We start from the raw sequence: 14,220 nt of genomic DNA, 5'->3' as shown, positions 1-14,220 counted from the left end.
GTGCAAATGAATATTTTGGGCTCGCCTCCAAGTCAAACCGCAGCCACTGTAGTTCTGTAGACTGTTTATGAAAAACTGACTGTTGGCGCTTCACAGAGACTGATCCAGGATCAGAAATGTGTGTGTGTGTGTGTGTGTGTGTGTGTGTGTGTGTGTGTGGTGTGTGTGTGTGTGTGTTGTGTGTGTGTGTGTTCTTGGCCCTTTGGACCTGCTGTTCTCTGCAGGATAGTCGTCACCACAGTCAGAGCCGACCCTCCCCCAATCTGTCACACTCAGACGCCCCTTTTCACAAATATGGAGTCAGCAACTTCCTCTTAACAAAGACGGATGTGCTGTTGGTGCTCAGCTGCCTCTGCCTACTGGAATTAATCTGCAGACTTCAGAGTAGCGATAAATCTGCTCCACACGAGACCCTCTACCGTAATAAAGCCTTTGTTACTGTCGTGTAACCCAACGATGACTGCAGATGGACGGCGTGCGGCGCTGGCGCTCCACACTCTCGACACAATCTCATCCTCAAATAAGCACATTAAAATGAGGAGTTGTTTAGAAATGAGACCAACTGTTGTCAGAGACCTCCAGAGGCCTGGCCATGGGGGACACAGTGGAATCAGAGTAGGTGTAGGTGTAGGGGCTTCCGTAGCGTCTCAGTTTACTGGTGGTCTTTACAGTAGCTCGGACAGAAACCAGAGGAACTGAGTTTCAACTAAATCGAACAAACAGAGCCACATCATGGCGTGGCTGAAATATAAGGTGCTGTTAAGGTTCCTCCTCCATGTTCTTACAGAACCTTGTAGCTTCTGTTAGCCTCTGTTTTCTTAGACCTGCTCAGCAGACATCAAGCTATTGTTGCTCACATTTTGCAGCATCCTTGTGTCAGCTCATAAGTTCTGTTTGATCTGTTTGTCTTTTATTTTCCAGGCAGGTTCTTCTTTTTTACTTTTCTTGGTAAACGTAAAGCAGTGCTCCCAAACTACCTCTACCTGGGTGATTAGTCTTATTTTGTCCCGCAACAATGGCAACAATGGCAATGTAATTAATAGATATGAACAGCGATAGAAATCATCTTTTCAGCTACAAAATTCCATAAGTGAGACTCTCGTGCTGACCTGCAGAGGGTGGTGGCCCAGTGCTGGTGCTGAGAGCAGCAGCAGAGGCTAAGGGATAAACTCCAGCAGGGGTCTCCAGAACTGGTCCTCCAGAGACACAGTCAAACCGGGAATTCTGTCCCACCAGGTAGGACACTTTCACCTGGGATCCCACTTACCTGGCTGGACTGTGCTCCTGATGGACCTGGTCTGGACAGCCCCTGAGCTATGGACTCAGTGACCATCAGGCTTGACAGACAGTTAACCAGAGAATACAGACTCGAACACAGAGGAGCTGCAGGTGTTGGTAGCATAAATCTGCTTGAAGCAAACCGGCTCTCTCCCTCCGGAAGCAAATACTGGGCATGCAGTCCACAACAACTACTTACTTACTGCTTAGATCAATCAAACACAGCCGAGTTACTTCCTGCCTTTTCAAAATGTATATGTAATAACAAATGATTCATAATTGATATAGAATATAGAAGGATGGGTGGTGTCTCTAACAACATTTGATATATATTACAACATACTGTATATCTCATATAAGGCAAAGCCTGAGGTGTAGTTAATGCACTTCCTTTGACTGACAGCTGCCAACGGCCCCGTCTGTATAGACACTCATTCACTATGTAAAGCTATGCTAAATGCTAACCTTAAACAGGGGTGAGTGAAAGCAAAAAGCAGTGTCACCAGTGAGCAGGTGGTCAACATCTGCAACGACCTGCAAAGCTCGACGTACAACCTCTTCAACTGTGTTAGATCTTATTTGTGCTGTTGAATGCTGACCCCCGCCTCCCCCCAAAAAATGAAGCGTTACTTCACCGTGTTTATTTTGGGGGGCGGGAACTGTCAGGTTGTCTCACGTCACTCCAAGTGCTCTGAACAATAGCTGTGCCGACCGTAATGCTGGCAATTTCCCTGTTTTTTTGCAGGTCACTGCCAGGGGATTCGCCCCATTGTTGCAGTTTGCCTACACTGCTAAGTTGTTGCTCAGCAGAGAAAACATCCAGGAGGTCATCCGCTGTGCTGAATTCCTGCACATGCACAACCTGGAGGACTCGTGCTTTCGCTTTCTGGAAGCTCAGCTGCGCAGTGAGGAAGATAGTCTGCTGCTCTGTCACAAGGTGGGGGAGGAGGCCAACAACTCTGAGGATGAGAGCATGCATTTAGAGGCGGAACGGTCGGCCTCCCCCAGAGCTCGCCGATGTGCTGACACCCTCAGTACCTTTCGACACCCCGATGACGATCGGTTAGCGATGGCTGTACCCGGGAGCTTCGTGGATGGCCGGCTGGACTTTGATCGGCATGGCTCGTCAGACCTGCCCAGGTGCCCCAAATACAGGAAATACCAGTGGGCTTGTAACAAGCACAACAATGACACCTCTTCAGACAGCAGTACCTCAGGTTTCCCAAGCACATTAGAGGAGCAAAATTTTAGTGGGGCAGCACCAGATCAGGGCAGGCTGCCGTTAACCCAGATCAAAGTGGAACCACAGGCAGAGGAAGAACCCATTTCATTGTGCCTGTCAGGGGATGAGCCGGATGTTAGGGATAAGGACAGTGCAACGGCTATGGAGATGGATAACCCCGTAGCTGTGGACAGAATCAAGAGAGCCAAGTCCCCTTCCTGCCTCAGAGCCTTTTTTAAGAAAGGAGTGGAGATGCCCAACACACCACAGCAGGTATTCACCAACAGATTCTTCTGCCCCCAGGACAAAGGAAACTCTCAGGGAGATCACAAAAAAGACATCAGGCCTTTCTCTGGGGAGCTAGGTTTGTCTGTTACATCCCCAAAGGGCATGGACAGTTTCCCTGCAGGGTTGTCCCTCAAGTCTTCTTCCTGCGATGGGGTCTGCAAACAGGAAGTAGAGCTAGATCGCCGTAGTGTCATTTTTTCCTCAGGAGCCTGCAACCGTCTGGGAACTCCAGCACATTCCTATAGTAGTGGGAACTCTTTGGAGATGGAGCTTACTGAGCACATTTCAAAGGGTGTGTGGGCTGGGGCCAGTCAGTCCCTACCCACCTCCCAGACCTTTTCTCTTAACACCAATTCCTCCGAGTCCACAATCCTCTGTCGCCCGAGACCCAACACCAGCTGCCCAGTGCCAATTAAAGTATGCCCGCGTTCGCCACCATGTGAGACACGCACCAGGACTTCCAGTTCCTGCTCCTCCTACTCTTACGCCGAGGATGGCAGTGGAGGCTCTCCCTGCAGTCTGCCCCAGTTTGAGTTCTCCTCCTCGCCGTGCTCCAACGTCACACGCTGCCTCAATGTGGACCAGCAAGATCAAAGCTTGGGGGGCGACACACTTTTTAACCAGGTGCGTCCCAAGATCAAATGTGAGCAGTCTTACGGCACCAACTCCAGCGACGAATCGGGATCCTTTTCAGAGGGGGATAGCGAGTCGTGCAACGTGCAAGAGCGAGGCCCAGAGGTGAGTGTGCACTACAACGCTTACACGTAGCCACAATGTAGCTGCCACGCTGCCACTGAAGGGGCAGAACAAAGTCTGATGTTAGTCGTCTGTTTGATGCACTGCTGCACGTCTGTGGGAGGAGTTGAATACATAGGCTCAGGAAGACGGGAAGTAGATCCAGTCGATTGTTCCCAAATGGCCGCAAACATCAATGCTATGGCTGAATCACAGTCACAGCACACAAAAGTGTGTGTGTGTGTGTGTGTTGCTTTATGGTTAAGGTTAAAATTTTGTCTGGGATGGTTTAGAATTCTGTCTTAAAAGATTTGCTCTTTTATGGCTTGTCATTTTTGAAAATAATGGTAGTCCAATATTTAACAACATCAACAATAACCACAATAATAACACTATAATAATAGTAATATTATTGCTCCTTAAGTGTTTTTAAGTTGTGTTTTGGTTGTTTGTCTTTGTTCCCTGACTTGAAGTGTTGTGGAAAGTGGCTAAATTAAAATATACTGTTATTTTCAAGTAATTATTACAGTTAAAATGACTCTTGTTTATTAGATCTGAACATTCTGAATGAATGTCATGTAACCAGAGGACTGTCTGAGGAGTCCTACGTCCCCCAGCCCTGGTGTTTAGTGCAGGAGTGTGAGGCCGTGGTGCAGTTTTAGCAGAGCAGCAGCAAATGTGGGTGGACAAAAGGTTTGGTCACATGACATGACTGAAGCCCAGCACGGCGCTGCTGACAAGGATAAATAGGCAATCCTATAATCATGCTGGCCTAATCCACCTGGGCAGCCCTCCTCCAGGCAGCCACCTGTTGTGGTGGTTGTTGTGGTTGTTGTTGTTGTTGACCACAAAGGGCAAGCATGTTATTGATAAGGACTAGCTCAGCGTGATTGGTGGGTCTGAGGCCACCACTGCCGACCACTCAGCTCTGCTGAACACACCCCTCACATGTGTGATGTGTGGTCCTGCCGCTGACTGGCTCTGCTGCCGAGGGTACCGAAGCTGCCGCAGAAATGGTGTGTTGCCATGGCGATGGGATTCACAGTAGAAATCTGTGTGTTCCAAGTGGTGGAGCTGCATGAAAGGACTGAGCTTTTCTGTGAGTGGAATCCAGATCTGCCAGCTATGACAGTCGGAAGAGTAAGAGGCTTGATCGTCAGCTCTGCTCCAAACTGTTGAGGGAACAATGTTTCTAGGGCATTTGGGAAGGAGGGGGGGTTCTTCTGCACCGACACCTGGGCCGCTCGTTCCCTCCTCTGTTGACCTGAGTTCTGTGAAGGCAGCATATGGGGTTTAATCCAAGGACTGTGGCCTGCAGGGGGACAAGGGGTCTTTATGTGGCAGGGAGTGCTTTGAGTGGAGGCAGAAGCCAGTGGAGTCACCTTATCAGAGTCATGTGAGGCTCTCTCTGGGGAACTCCTGCCCTGCTCTCCTGCTGTTCCAGGGTGAACTTGGTCTGTGGGGGGCGGTTGGCTCATCGTTGTAGCCTCACCCTGACCCGTCAGAGCCTCAGCCTCCTGCTCCGAGCTCTCCACCTGAGCTCAGCACAGGTGTTCCATCTTGTCCATCTCTTAATATATGATTAAATACTAAATCATTAACAAACATAAATACCTCCCAAAGGAAGTACTGTAGAGAACTATAAAGTGCTGTAGGATACTACTATGTATAATACTATGTAATACTGTAGAATACTATATATTACTGTAGAATACTACTATGTATAATACTATGTAATACTGTAGAATACTATATATTACTGTAGAATACTACTATGTAATACTGTAGAATACTATATATTACTGTAGAATACTACTATGTATAATACTATGTAATACTGTAGAATACTATATATTACTGTAGAATACTACTATGTATAATACTATGTAATACTGTAGAATACTATATATTACTGTAGAATACGACCATGTAAAAAACTATTTAATACTGTAGAATACTATATAATACTGTAGAATACTACTATGTATAAAACTATATAATACTGTAGAATACTATATAATACTGTAGAATACTATATAATACTATAGACTGTATAATACGATATAATACTGTAGAATACTATAGAATACTACAATCTATAATACTGTATAATACTACTATGTATAATACTGTAGAATACTACAATCTATAATACTGTAGAATATTGTAGAATATTATATGCAGAATACTATATAGTACTGTAGAATACTAAATAATACCGTAAAATACTATTTGATATTTTAGAATATTTCATAATAATAAATAATACTGTAGAATACTATATAATACTGTATAATACTGTATTGTAGTGCTCCTCTAGCAGAATAATTCCTGAATTGAGTCCGCCTACAGATGATTTCTCGCTTCCTCCTGAGTTGATCGTTGTTTGCCTCCTCAGCCTGGTGGAGCTTCATTTCTCATTCTTCATTCGTCATTTTATAAACTTCTGTTCAGAACTCATCAGCTCTTTCTCATGAGTTCATAGCAAAGGCGTGTCCACACTGGACCCCCTGGACCTTTGATCCAGAAGAGAACCTGAGTGTGTTCAGATAATTGTGCTGTTGAAGCTGGTAAGCGTGTCATTAGTGAAGGACTGTGGTGCCCGCGGGACGGCCAGATTCACCCTGGTGATCTGGCATTCTTCTGCTGCTGGTTCTGGCTGCTTCCATTACTGTGGCTGGATGTGGGTGAATCCCCTGAGACACCCTGGCAGCGCTCCAGGTCTGCACTAGTGCACGTCCTGTCGGTTGCTGCAGGTTTTTAGCCTGTTTTGACAGTGAATTAAAGGTTTCCTCTGGGGTTTTGCAGTTGCAGCTGCCAGAAATCCACAAGAGCAGGAGAGGCTTTTTGAGTCCATCAACAAGACCTGATGGTTTTGAAGATCCCAGCTCGGGATTACTGGCAGAACCAAACACCTCTGGACCAAGGTTTAGGCATGAGAGACGCAACCCAGCTAAGAAAAGAACCTGGACCTGCTCGCAACCAGGCGGCCATGGGGGGGTCAGGGACATGGGTCGAGGTCAAAGGTCAGGACACCGCAGAAGATTTCGGAGACACCTCCGGCTTTGGGCCAGAGGTGCAAATTCTAGACTTTTGGGGTGAAAACAGCAACAAAAACCAAAAAAAACCAAATGAGATTCGACTCTGAAGGTTTTTAAAAAGCAAAAGCAGCCACGATTGAAAGAAAAGGAGCAAATGCAGAATATCAGCGCGCGAAGCTGTCACACCAGCCCTTGAACTGGTTCTTGTGGAAGAGGAGCTAAATATAGACGTCCCCCGTGATCTGGATACTGGTGGAGGGAGAAGCACAGCATCCTCCCCACAAGGTCACACTTTGTCCTCTCCTCTCTGGTCAGGTTGGACCATTGGAAAGCTCAGCAGCGTATGTAGGACAGGACATGACAGCAGCGTTGTCCTAACGGAGACTGACCACCATCTTGGTGGAGCTGCTGGTGCGGGAAGGTTCCTCCCAAGAATCTATTACGCATTGTGTCCCAACACCAGTCTGAGGTCCCTGACAGAGGAAGCGGGTGTGAAGCTGCAGGTGAGGGCTGCACTTCCAGAAGAGACCCTTCAGACGCAGCTCTGCAGATCCAGGCAGCGGCCATCTTTCATCGCTCTCTTTGGAGCTGAAGACGTCAGGTCCTGCCTTGAAAGCTTAACTCATTATTAATTCATGCGTCTGCATGCAGATGATGGGATGGGATGAGATGGGACGAGGGAGCTGTATTTTTGTGTTGTCCGGTGTAAATTTGCCATCTACAGGAGAGCAGTGCGTCAGTGAGGTGTCATTTCTGTTCCTTCATGAGCAGGCACTTTGCCCCCCCCCCCACACACACACACACACACACAGCTGTGTTGATGCTGTGATGGAGCCAGGGCTGCTCTGAGGGCTATCAAAGGTGTTTGTGGGGCTGCTGCAGCAGCCAGGTACACACGGGGGTGGGGGGTGGCAGGGGGAGCATCCTTTGTTTGACGTTGTTGTTGAGGAAGGAAGAGGCAGAGGACTGAGAGCTGCTGCTCCTCTCATCCCTGCCAAGTTCTCCGGCTGTCTTCCTCTGGCTCTTTGTTATGCCTCTTCTGCTTCACTTGCTGCCTGAAGCTACCGCTCTCCCTGGTGCATACAGATACTGCTGGGGTGGATGTTCTTCATGAGGGCTGCCATCACCTGGGGGAAGTGCTGAATTCCTGTTGCCAATTGAGGAAAAACGAAGGAACCATGATGTGTAATACGAGGGAAGAGTTCGCACGTTTGCTGCATTTAATCAACTAATGCTTTTGTTGTGCAGATGCGGACATTCACGCTCCCAAAAATCACCTGACCATGCTTTAGATAAGTCACTGTCCCACCATTCTGTAGGACTGGCCCGCGTCCAGGTCCTCAGGGAGACGTAGAGGACAGAGACTGTTAAAGGATCAGGACGTCCACTGGGACCCTGACGGTGGAGGCGCTCTGTCGCCACCTGGTGGTCATTTCTGGCAACAGCGACTAAGAGTCTCGCTAAGACAACAAAGCAACAAAGAGTTCAAAGAAAAGAAGCGAAGAGTTTGTTGGAGAATATAAATAGCTAGAATTTTGTGAAGGTTTTTTATAGCGTCATTAAAAATGTGACATTCGTTAGCTTCAATGGAAACATTGTACTCCTCCTCCTATTAGAGTATTTCTAAGATTGGACTGTTCTGAAGGTGTTTACACACAATAATTCTCTTCCTTTAAGATTAAACCTCCTCTCTTACTGACAATGATGCGACCAACTGCTTCTGGAATATATCACCCATTAAAAATAAGGCTTTCAAATGTATTTGTTCCTAAATAAAAACGCTGATATCATCAGAATGACAGTTGAACTACAGATGCAAACAAGGGAGTTGTGTTGTACTTCGCAGACTCTCGATAAGGTCGTTTGGACGTTTTTCTTGATTTGCTCTTCTTCTCTGTCTTCCTGCAGGTGAAGCTGCCTTTCCCAGTAGATCAGATCACGAATCTTCCACGAAATGACTTCCAAATGTTGTTAAAAATGCACAAACTGACCTCAGAACAGCTGGAGTTTATTCATGACGTCAGGCGGCGCAGCAAGAATCGCATCGCAGCCCAACGCTGCCGCAAGAGGAAGCTGGACTGTATCCTGAACCTGGAGTGTGAGATCAGAAAACTGGTGAGTTGGTCACAGGCCCGACCCAAGCTGGTTCTGGAGCCAGAAGCCCGCGGGGCCTTTTTGACCTTTGACCTTTGTGTCAGGCCCACAAGGCATCACAGGTGCTCTCGTTTTGAGCTGCTCTCGTCCCAGTTGACTCCTGTTGAAACCAGGTCCGGACTTTTAGTGGCACTTTTGGATGTTTGGTTCGGTGGGTCCGGTGTGTTGCCATGTGTGCGATGACCAGACGTGTCCTAAAGCGTGTGTGTGTTTGCAGGTGTGTGAGAAGGAGAAGCTGCTGACCGAGAGGAACCAGCTGAAGGCCTGCATGGGGGAGCTGTGGGAGAACTTCTCCTGCCTGTCTCAGGAGGTGTGCAGGGACGTCCAGCTGAGCCCTGAGCAGGTCCAGTCCTTACACCACTACTGCCCCATGGTGCGGCCCGCTAACGCCGCCGCCCACCAGCCCAAAGCCGCCACCAGCCCCCCGACCACCAGCATCGACCTGACCGTCTGCTCGGGATCGGCCACGCCCGAGCCCAGTTTCCACGGTTCGCCCGGGCCCTCGGAGAGCGAGCACGATCCCGCCGTCAGGAACGGGGCGCTGCGGAACCCAGACGACCGAGACGGCGGCGCGTTGGCGCCGTCGGGATTGTCCTCGGAAAAATCCAACCAGACAGTGACGGTCGATTTCTGCCAGGAAATGACAGAGAAATGTACAACCGACGAGCAGCCGAGGAAGGACTGCGTCATGTAGCGGCCTGCTCGGGACCTGTATTTAAGCGCACCCCCCGCCCCCCACCCCCCGCCCCCCCACCCCACTCCCCCGGTGGGGGAACCCTTCAGCCGCTGCCAGTGTTGACTCCAAAACAAGGGTGGTTTGTATTTATGTGGTTTGTGTGTTTGTGACACTAAAGTTGTCTTAACTGCAGCAATACTGTGTTCCGGCGGAGGTTCTCAGCACCCCCCCCCCCCTCCCCTCCCTCCCCCCCCCCTCCGCCGGCGACGGTGCTCCTCTCCACAGTCAGACCTGAACAGCAGCTCTCTGCGTTCCAACCGTGTCTCTTCCTGCCTTTTATTTATTCCCGCTCTGTCTCGCCGACCCCGCCGGGGGTCGCGGCGATTCAAACTCAGGAAAGAAAAGAAAAAAAAAAAGCAAAATTCTCTGAATGTCGACAAGAACTCGCGTAGACACACAGAAGCTTCTGTGACGGAAGAGGCGGCGGCGCGTTCACGCTGTAAAAAGTTCATATGCAAAAACAACTCTTTGTATATCTGTACAGGAGAGCTTTGTACAGGCTGTAACTCAAACATTCCCCTTTGCCTTCCCCAGTCCCGGACTGGGAGGAGAACTCCAGGCACATTAACGGCTCCTTCGGTTTCCCGCTCATCAGCAATACGGCTGTAACTGGATGTTGTAATGGTGACTGTACACGTGCTTGTTTGACAGAAGTGTGTGTAGTACGGAGCATGACGACTGTATCGGTGATTTTGTACAGGTAGTGGCTTTCTTAGATGTTCCTTTCTAACTGGTGTTGACCACCGTTTGGCTTCTTTTCCTGCTCCCCATCACGGCGGACGTTCTTCAACTCAGGAAACCAGCTCGTTACACACGTACACACGCGTACGCGCGGACGCACCTCCACCTCCACCTCCACCAGTAGAGTCTTGACCTCCCCCCGCTGGAGCCTCCTTCCCCCAGAGGTCTGCCCCGGGCTCTTTGTTTTCTTCTTCTCAGTATTCGTAGACATCTCCAGATGTGCTTCCACCACGTGATCATTTCATGTTCAGAGAAAGACCAAAAATGCAGCTTTACAACCTGACAACCAGGGAAGGGATCTAATCCAGCCCCCCCCTCCAAGCACTCAGAGCCATTTAGCACTTCTACGAGGGTCTCGGCCTCGGCCTCACGCCCCTGAAACGCCGAGACGCAGCACTTGAATTGGCACTTGCTCCGAAACCATCTTGGTGACACCAGTTTAAAGAGGATGGAGAGAATTTATTTGAAACTTCAGATTAAAGTGTTATAGAAGAGTATCGTTCCCAGGTTTATAAAACAATTTCTTAAGGAATGAAAGATCATTTTGACATGAATAATGTAAATGTGATGATTTAACAATCCTACGATATGTTTGCATTTGTTACTTCTGGTCAAGGTTCTACCTTTGTGACGTGCTTGCATGCTGCCTGTAGCTATTAGCTTAGCTAGCTTGTCTCCCTTCTGTTTACTTTGTCATTGTTTGTTTTTGTTTTGTTTTGTTTTATAAATAAGCTAAATGACCTCAACCCTCATTAGAGGTCAGCGCCTAAGCCGGGCTGTATTCTGTCCTTCCCACGTTAATTGACTTAGAATGTGAAGCTTTATGTGTTGTCCTTTAAAGCGCCGATAGTTTTTGCTAATTTGATAGCTTTAGTTAGCTTCTGTGAGAAGCTCAGATAGACACACAGCAACCACCTGATTCCACAGTCAGAACATGAAGCTAAAGTGTAGTGTTAGTCGTAAAATGCTAAGATCACTTCAAAGTCACCACAGTCACGGCCAGTTTGGCAGAAGCGCTGCAGAGGTGGCCGCTAGCCTGGCTACGATGCTAGCCTGGCTACGATGCTAGCCTGGCTACGATGCTAGCCTGGCTACGATGCTAGCCTGGCTGCTTCACATATTGATGCATGTTTTGCTACAGGCTTGAGTCCTTTTCTTTGTCCTGATATTTCAGCAATGCAAAGCTATTACTGCTAAATGTTTACGGTTACTTTAAGTCAATTTAACAATTTCTGAAAGTATTTTGGCTAAATAAATCTGAGATTGATGGTTCCAATTTTAGTTTTCCCTCATTTCCACTGATCATTTGTAACTGATGCTGTAGATCACATATGTCAGACTCAGTTCTCGAGGGCCACGATCCAGCCGGGGTTTCTGTCCTACCAGGTTGAAAATGCATTCAGTGGGATGGAAAACCCGGCTGGATCGTGGCCCTCGAGGACTGAGTTTGACATGCCTGCTTGTTGACCCCAGACCAGGAGGGTTACCTAGGGCCCTTCTAGCCGGAGCCCCTGACACGCACACGGACACGTGGACAGACCCGAGGGATGAGCCTTTGAGCTAAAACCCTCCTCTCTCGTTCTCCTTTAATGTACGAGCAGGTTCTCACCAGCAAAACTAAAGCAACTCGAGTCTTTTCATTTTTATATTGTACAACTGTCGATTTTCTTCCTGGATGCAGTTTGTTGTGTAGCAGAACTTTGGTGCGAGCTCCCGCGTGTGTCTCTGTATCGCCTGTCTTGATTCTTAAACGTTCAACGGTACAAATCCTTTGATTTGTGTCAAAGCACATGTTCAGAAAGGAGCCCCAGCGTGTCCGCGGTTCCCAGCACCCTTTCTGGCTGCTCCAGTAACACAAAAGCTAAGGGGGACAAAGAGACTCCCGCTCCTCGTTAGCCTGATGAGAGCAGAGCGCTACGACGGAGCAGAAGAGTCCTTCCTTAGTCCTGCTCAAAGGACAGGACTGCTTCATATATGCAGTCATACACGAGCACGCAATCAACACGTGCACGGACAGCCACGACGGAGAGGGAGGGGGGTCAGCCGTCCCCACAGACACTGATGTTTAGGGCTCCAGAAAAGGTCCCATGTTACCAGCCCACGTTTCACCTGTTGGTCCGAACCTGAGACTTGAACCAGAAACCCTCCGGCCCTAGCCCAGTCCGGTCCAGTGCCCTCTAGCCCAGTCCAAACAAGTGTCCAAACAATCCCCTCTGGTCCAGTCCCTTCAAGTCCACTCCAATCCTCTTTTCGCCAGTCCAGTCCCTTCTAGTCCAGTCCAGTCTCCTCTGGTCCAGTCCTCTCTGGTTCAGTCCCTTCTAGTCCAGTCCAGTCTCCGCTGGTCCAGTCCCCTCTGGTCCAGTCCCCTCTGGTTCAGTCCAGTCTCCTCTGGTCCAGTCCTCTGGTTCAGTCCCTTCTGGTTCGGTCCCCTCTGGTCCAGTCCCCTCTGGTTCAGTCCCTTCTGGTCCAGTCCAGTCTCCTCTGGTCCAGTCCCCTCTGGTTCAGTCCCTTCTGGTTCGGTCCCCTCTGGTCCAGTCTCCTCTGGTCCAGTCCCCTCTGGTTCAGTCCCTTCTACTCCAGTCCAGTCTCTTCTGGTCCAGTCCCCTCTGGTTTAGTGTCCTCTGGTCCAGTCTCCTCTGGTCCAGTCTCCTCTGGTCCAGTCCCCTCTGGTTCAGTCCCTTCTACTCCAGTCCAGTCTCTTCTGGTCCAGTCCCCTCTGGTTTAGTCTCCTCTGGTCCAGTCCAATCTCCTCTGGTCCAGTCCCCTCTGGTTCAGTCCCTTCTGGTTCGGTCCCCTCTGGTTCAGTCCCCTCTGGTCCAGGCCAGTTCCCTCCAGATTGACGAACAACTAACATGTACCTCCAGAAACCACCTAGTTTAAGTGCGGATGAGAAGAGTTTATCAAAGACTGATTTGTTCTATGCATCAAACATGTGGGTGACTCCAGGGATTCGGCGTCTAGGCTCCATTCGGACCGATCGGTTGGCTGAACCTGTGAACCTCTTTAGTTTTGCTGTAACTCAACACTTCTGCCTTTGTGCTGTGGTCTTTTTCAGTCCTCCCATTTGTTGCTGCTTCTCTGAAACCAACACTGGTGCATCCACTCCAAAGGTCGTTCTAGGAGAGAAAAACATGCCTTTTCCACAGATTCCTCACCTTTCCTTTCAATAACCAGCGTCCCGGTCGGAAGCCGGGGTCGCTGAGAAAACTCGAGATGTTTACAAATCCTGTCGGTATCACGTCACCGTTGCTCTTTTTTTTGTTTTCGGGATCTTGATGTTTGGTGGAATTTGACTGTTTCGGCGTTTGTCATTAATCGAGCTTTGCTTTTGTTTCGGGAGGCAGCATCACATCCAAAAGCATCTCCGAGATTTGCCTTAGAAAAACCTTTCAGAGGCCATTGTTCACACTCCAGTGAAGTGCATGTATGCAGGGGCATGAGCCCCCATCCCCGAGTCACCAGTGCGGACTTTCTCACACTTATCTACCTGTGAAATCCTTCATACCTCTCATAACTGGTCAATGACTGTATCAGCAACGGCATCAGGTGTTTTTCTACATGCTTTTTACACAAATGATATGAATTATTGTATAAGTAGACTTTGGTGCATCATTAATGTTATAGCTCTTATAGTTCAAGTTGTTGCTTTTCTTTCTTTTTTTAGATGATTGTTTTGTGTTAAAACTGTCAATTTGAAATAGCTGTTTTTTGCTTATTCTCTGCTAAGAGTCTGTACCTTTATCATTTTAAATGCTAAATGACCCTAATTAATTAAAATGAGCTAATAATTGTAAATAAGGTATTGTGCAAAACCCATTTTCATTTGTTTCAATTGTTAGTGTTTTACAACTGATCATTATTATTATAATTATTATTATTATAATTATTATTATTATTATTATTTGTCTTGACACCATTTCTCCTAATGAAATAAAGAAACGTGCATATCATGTTTGCTGTTTGTGGGTCAGACCTGAACGACCTCCACGGTAGAGCTGCTTCCTTATTTCTGAAGCGTACTGAGA

At 48.2% G+C, this 14,220-nt stretch overlaps 1 protein-coding gene across 1 annotated transcript in view; it reads left to right on the top strand.

Moving 5' to 3' along the window:
• Positions 1-14,145, top strand: part of bach2b (BTB and CNC homology 1, basic leucine zipper transcription factor 2b) — a 43,794-nt gene extending 29,649 nt beyond the window's left edge. The window contains exons 4-6 of the mRNA XM_057017570.1: positions 2,024-3,526; positions 8,473-8,679; positions 8,936-14,145. Of these exons, the coding sequence (XP_056873550.1) occupies positions 2,024-3,526; positions 8,473-8,679; positions 8,936-9,412 (2,187 nt within the window). The 3' untranslated portion in view covers positions 9,413-14,145. The remainder of the gene's footprint in view (positions 1-2,023; positions 3,527-8,472; positions 8,680-8,935) is intronic.
• Positions 14,146-14,220: the final 75 nt, after the last annotated feature.

Source organism: Takifugu flavidus, chromosome 19 (genome assembly GCF_003711565.1).
Source record: "Takifugu flavidus isolate HTHZ2018 chromosome 19, ASM371156v2, whole genome shotgun sequence".
In the NCBI taxonomy this organism is placed as follows: domain Eukaryota; kingdom Metazoa; phylum Chordata; class Actinopteri; order Tetraodontiformes; family Tetraodontidae; genus Takifugu; species Takifugu flavidus.
Note: the sequence above shows the minus strand (reverse complement) of the source record. Positions and strands in the feature narration are given on the sequence as shown.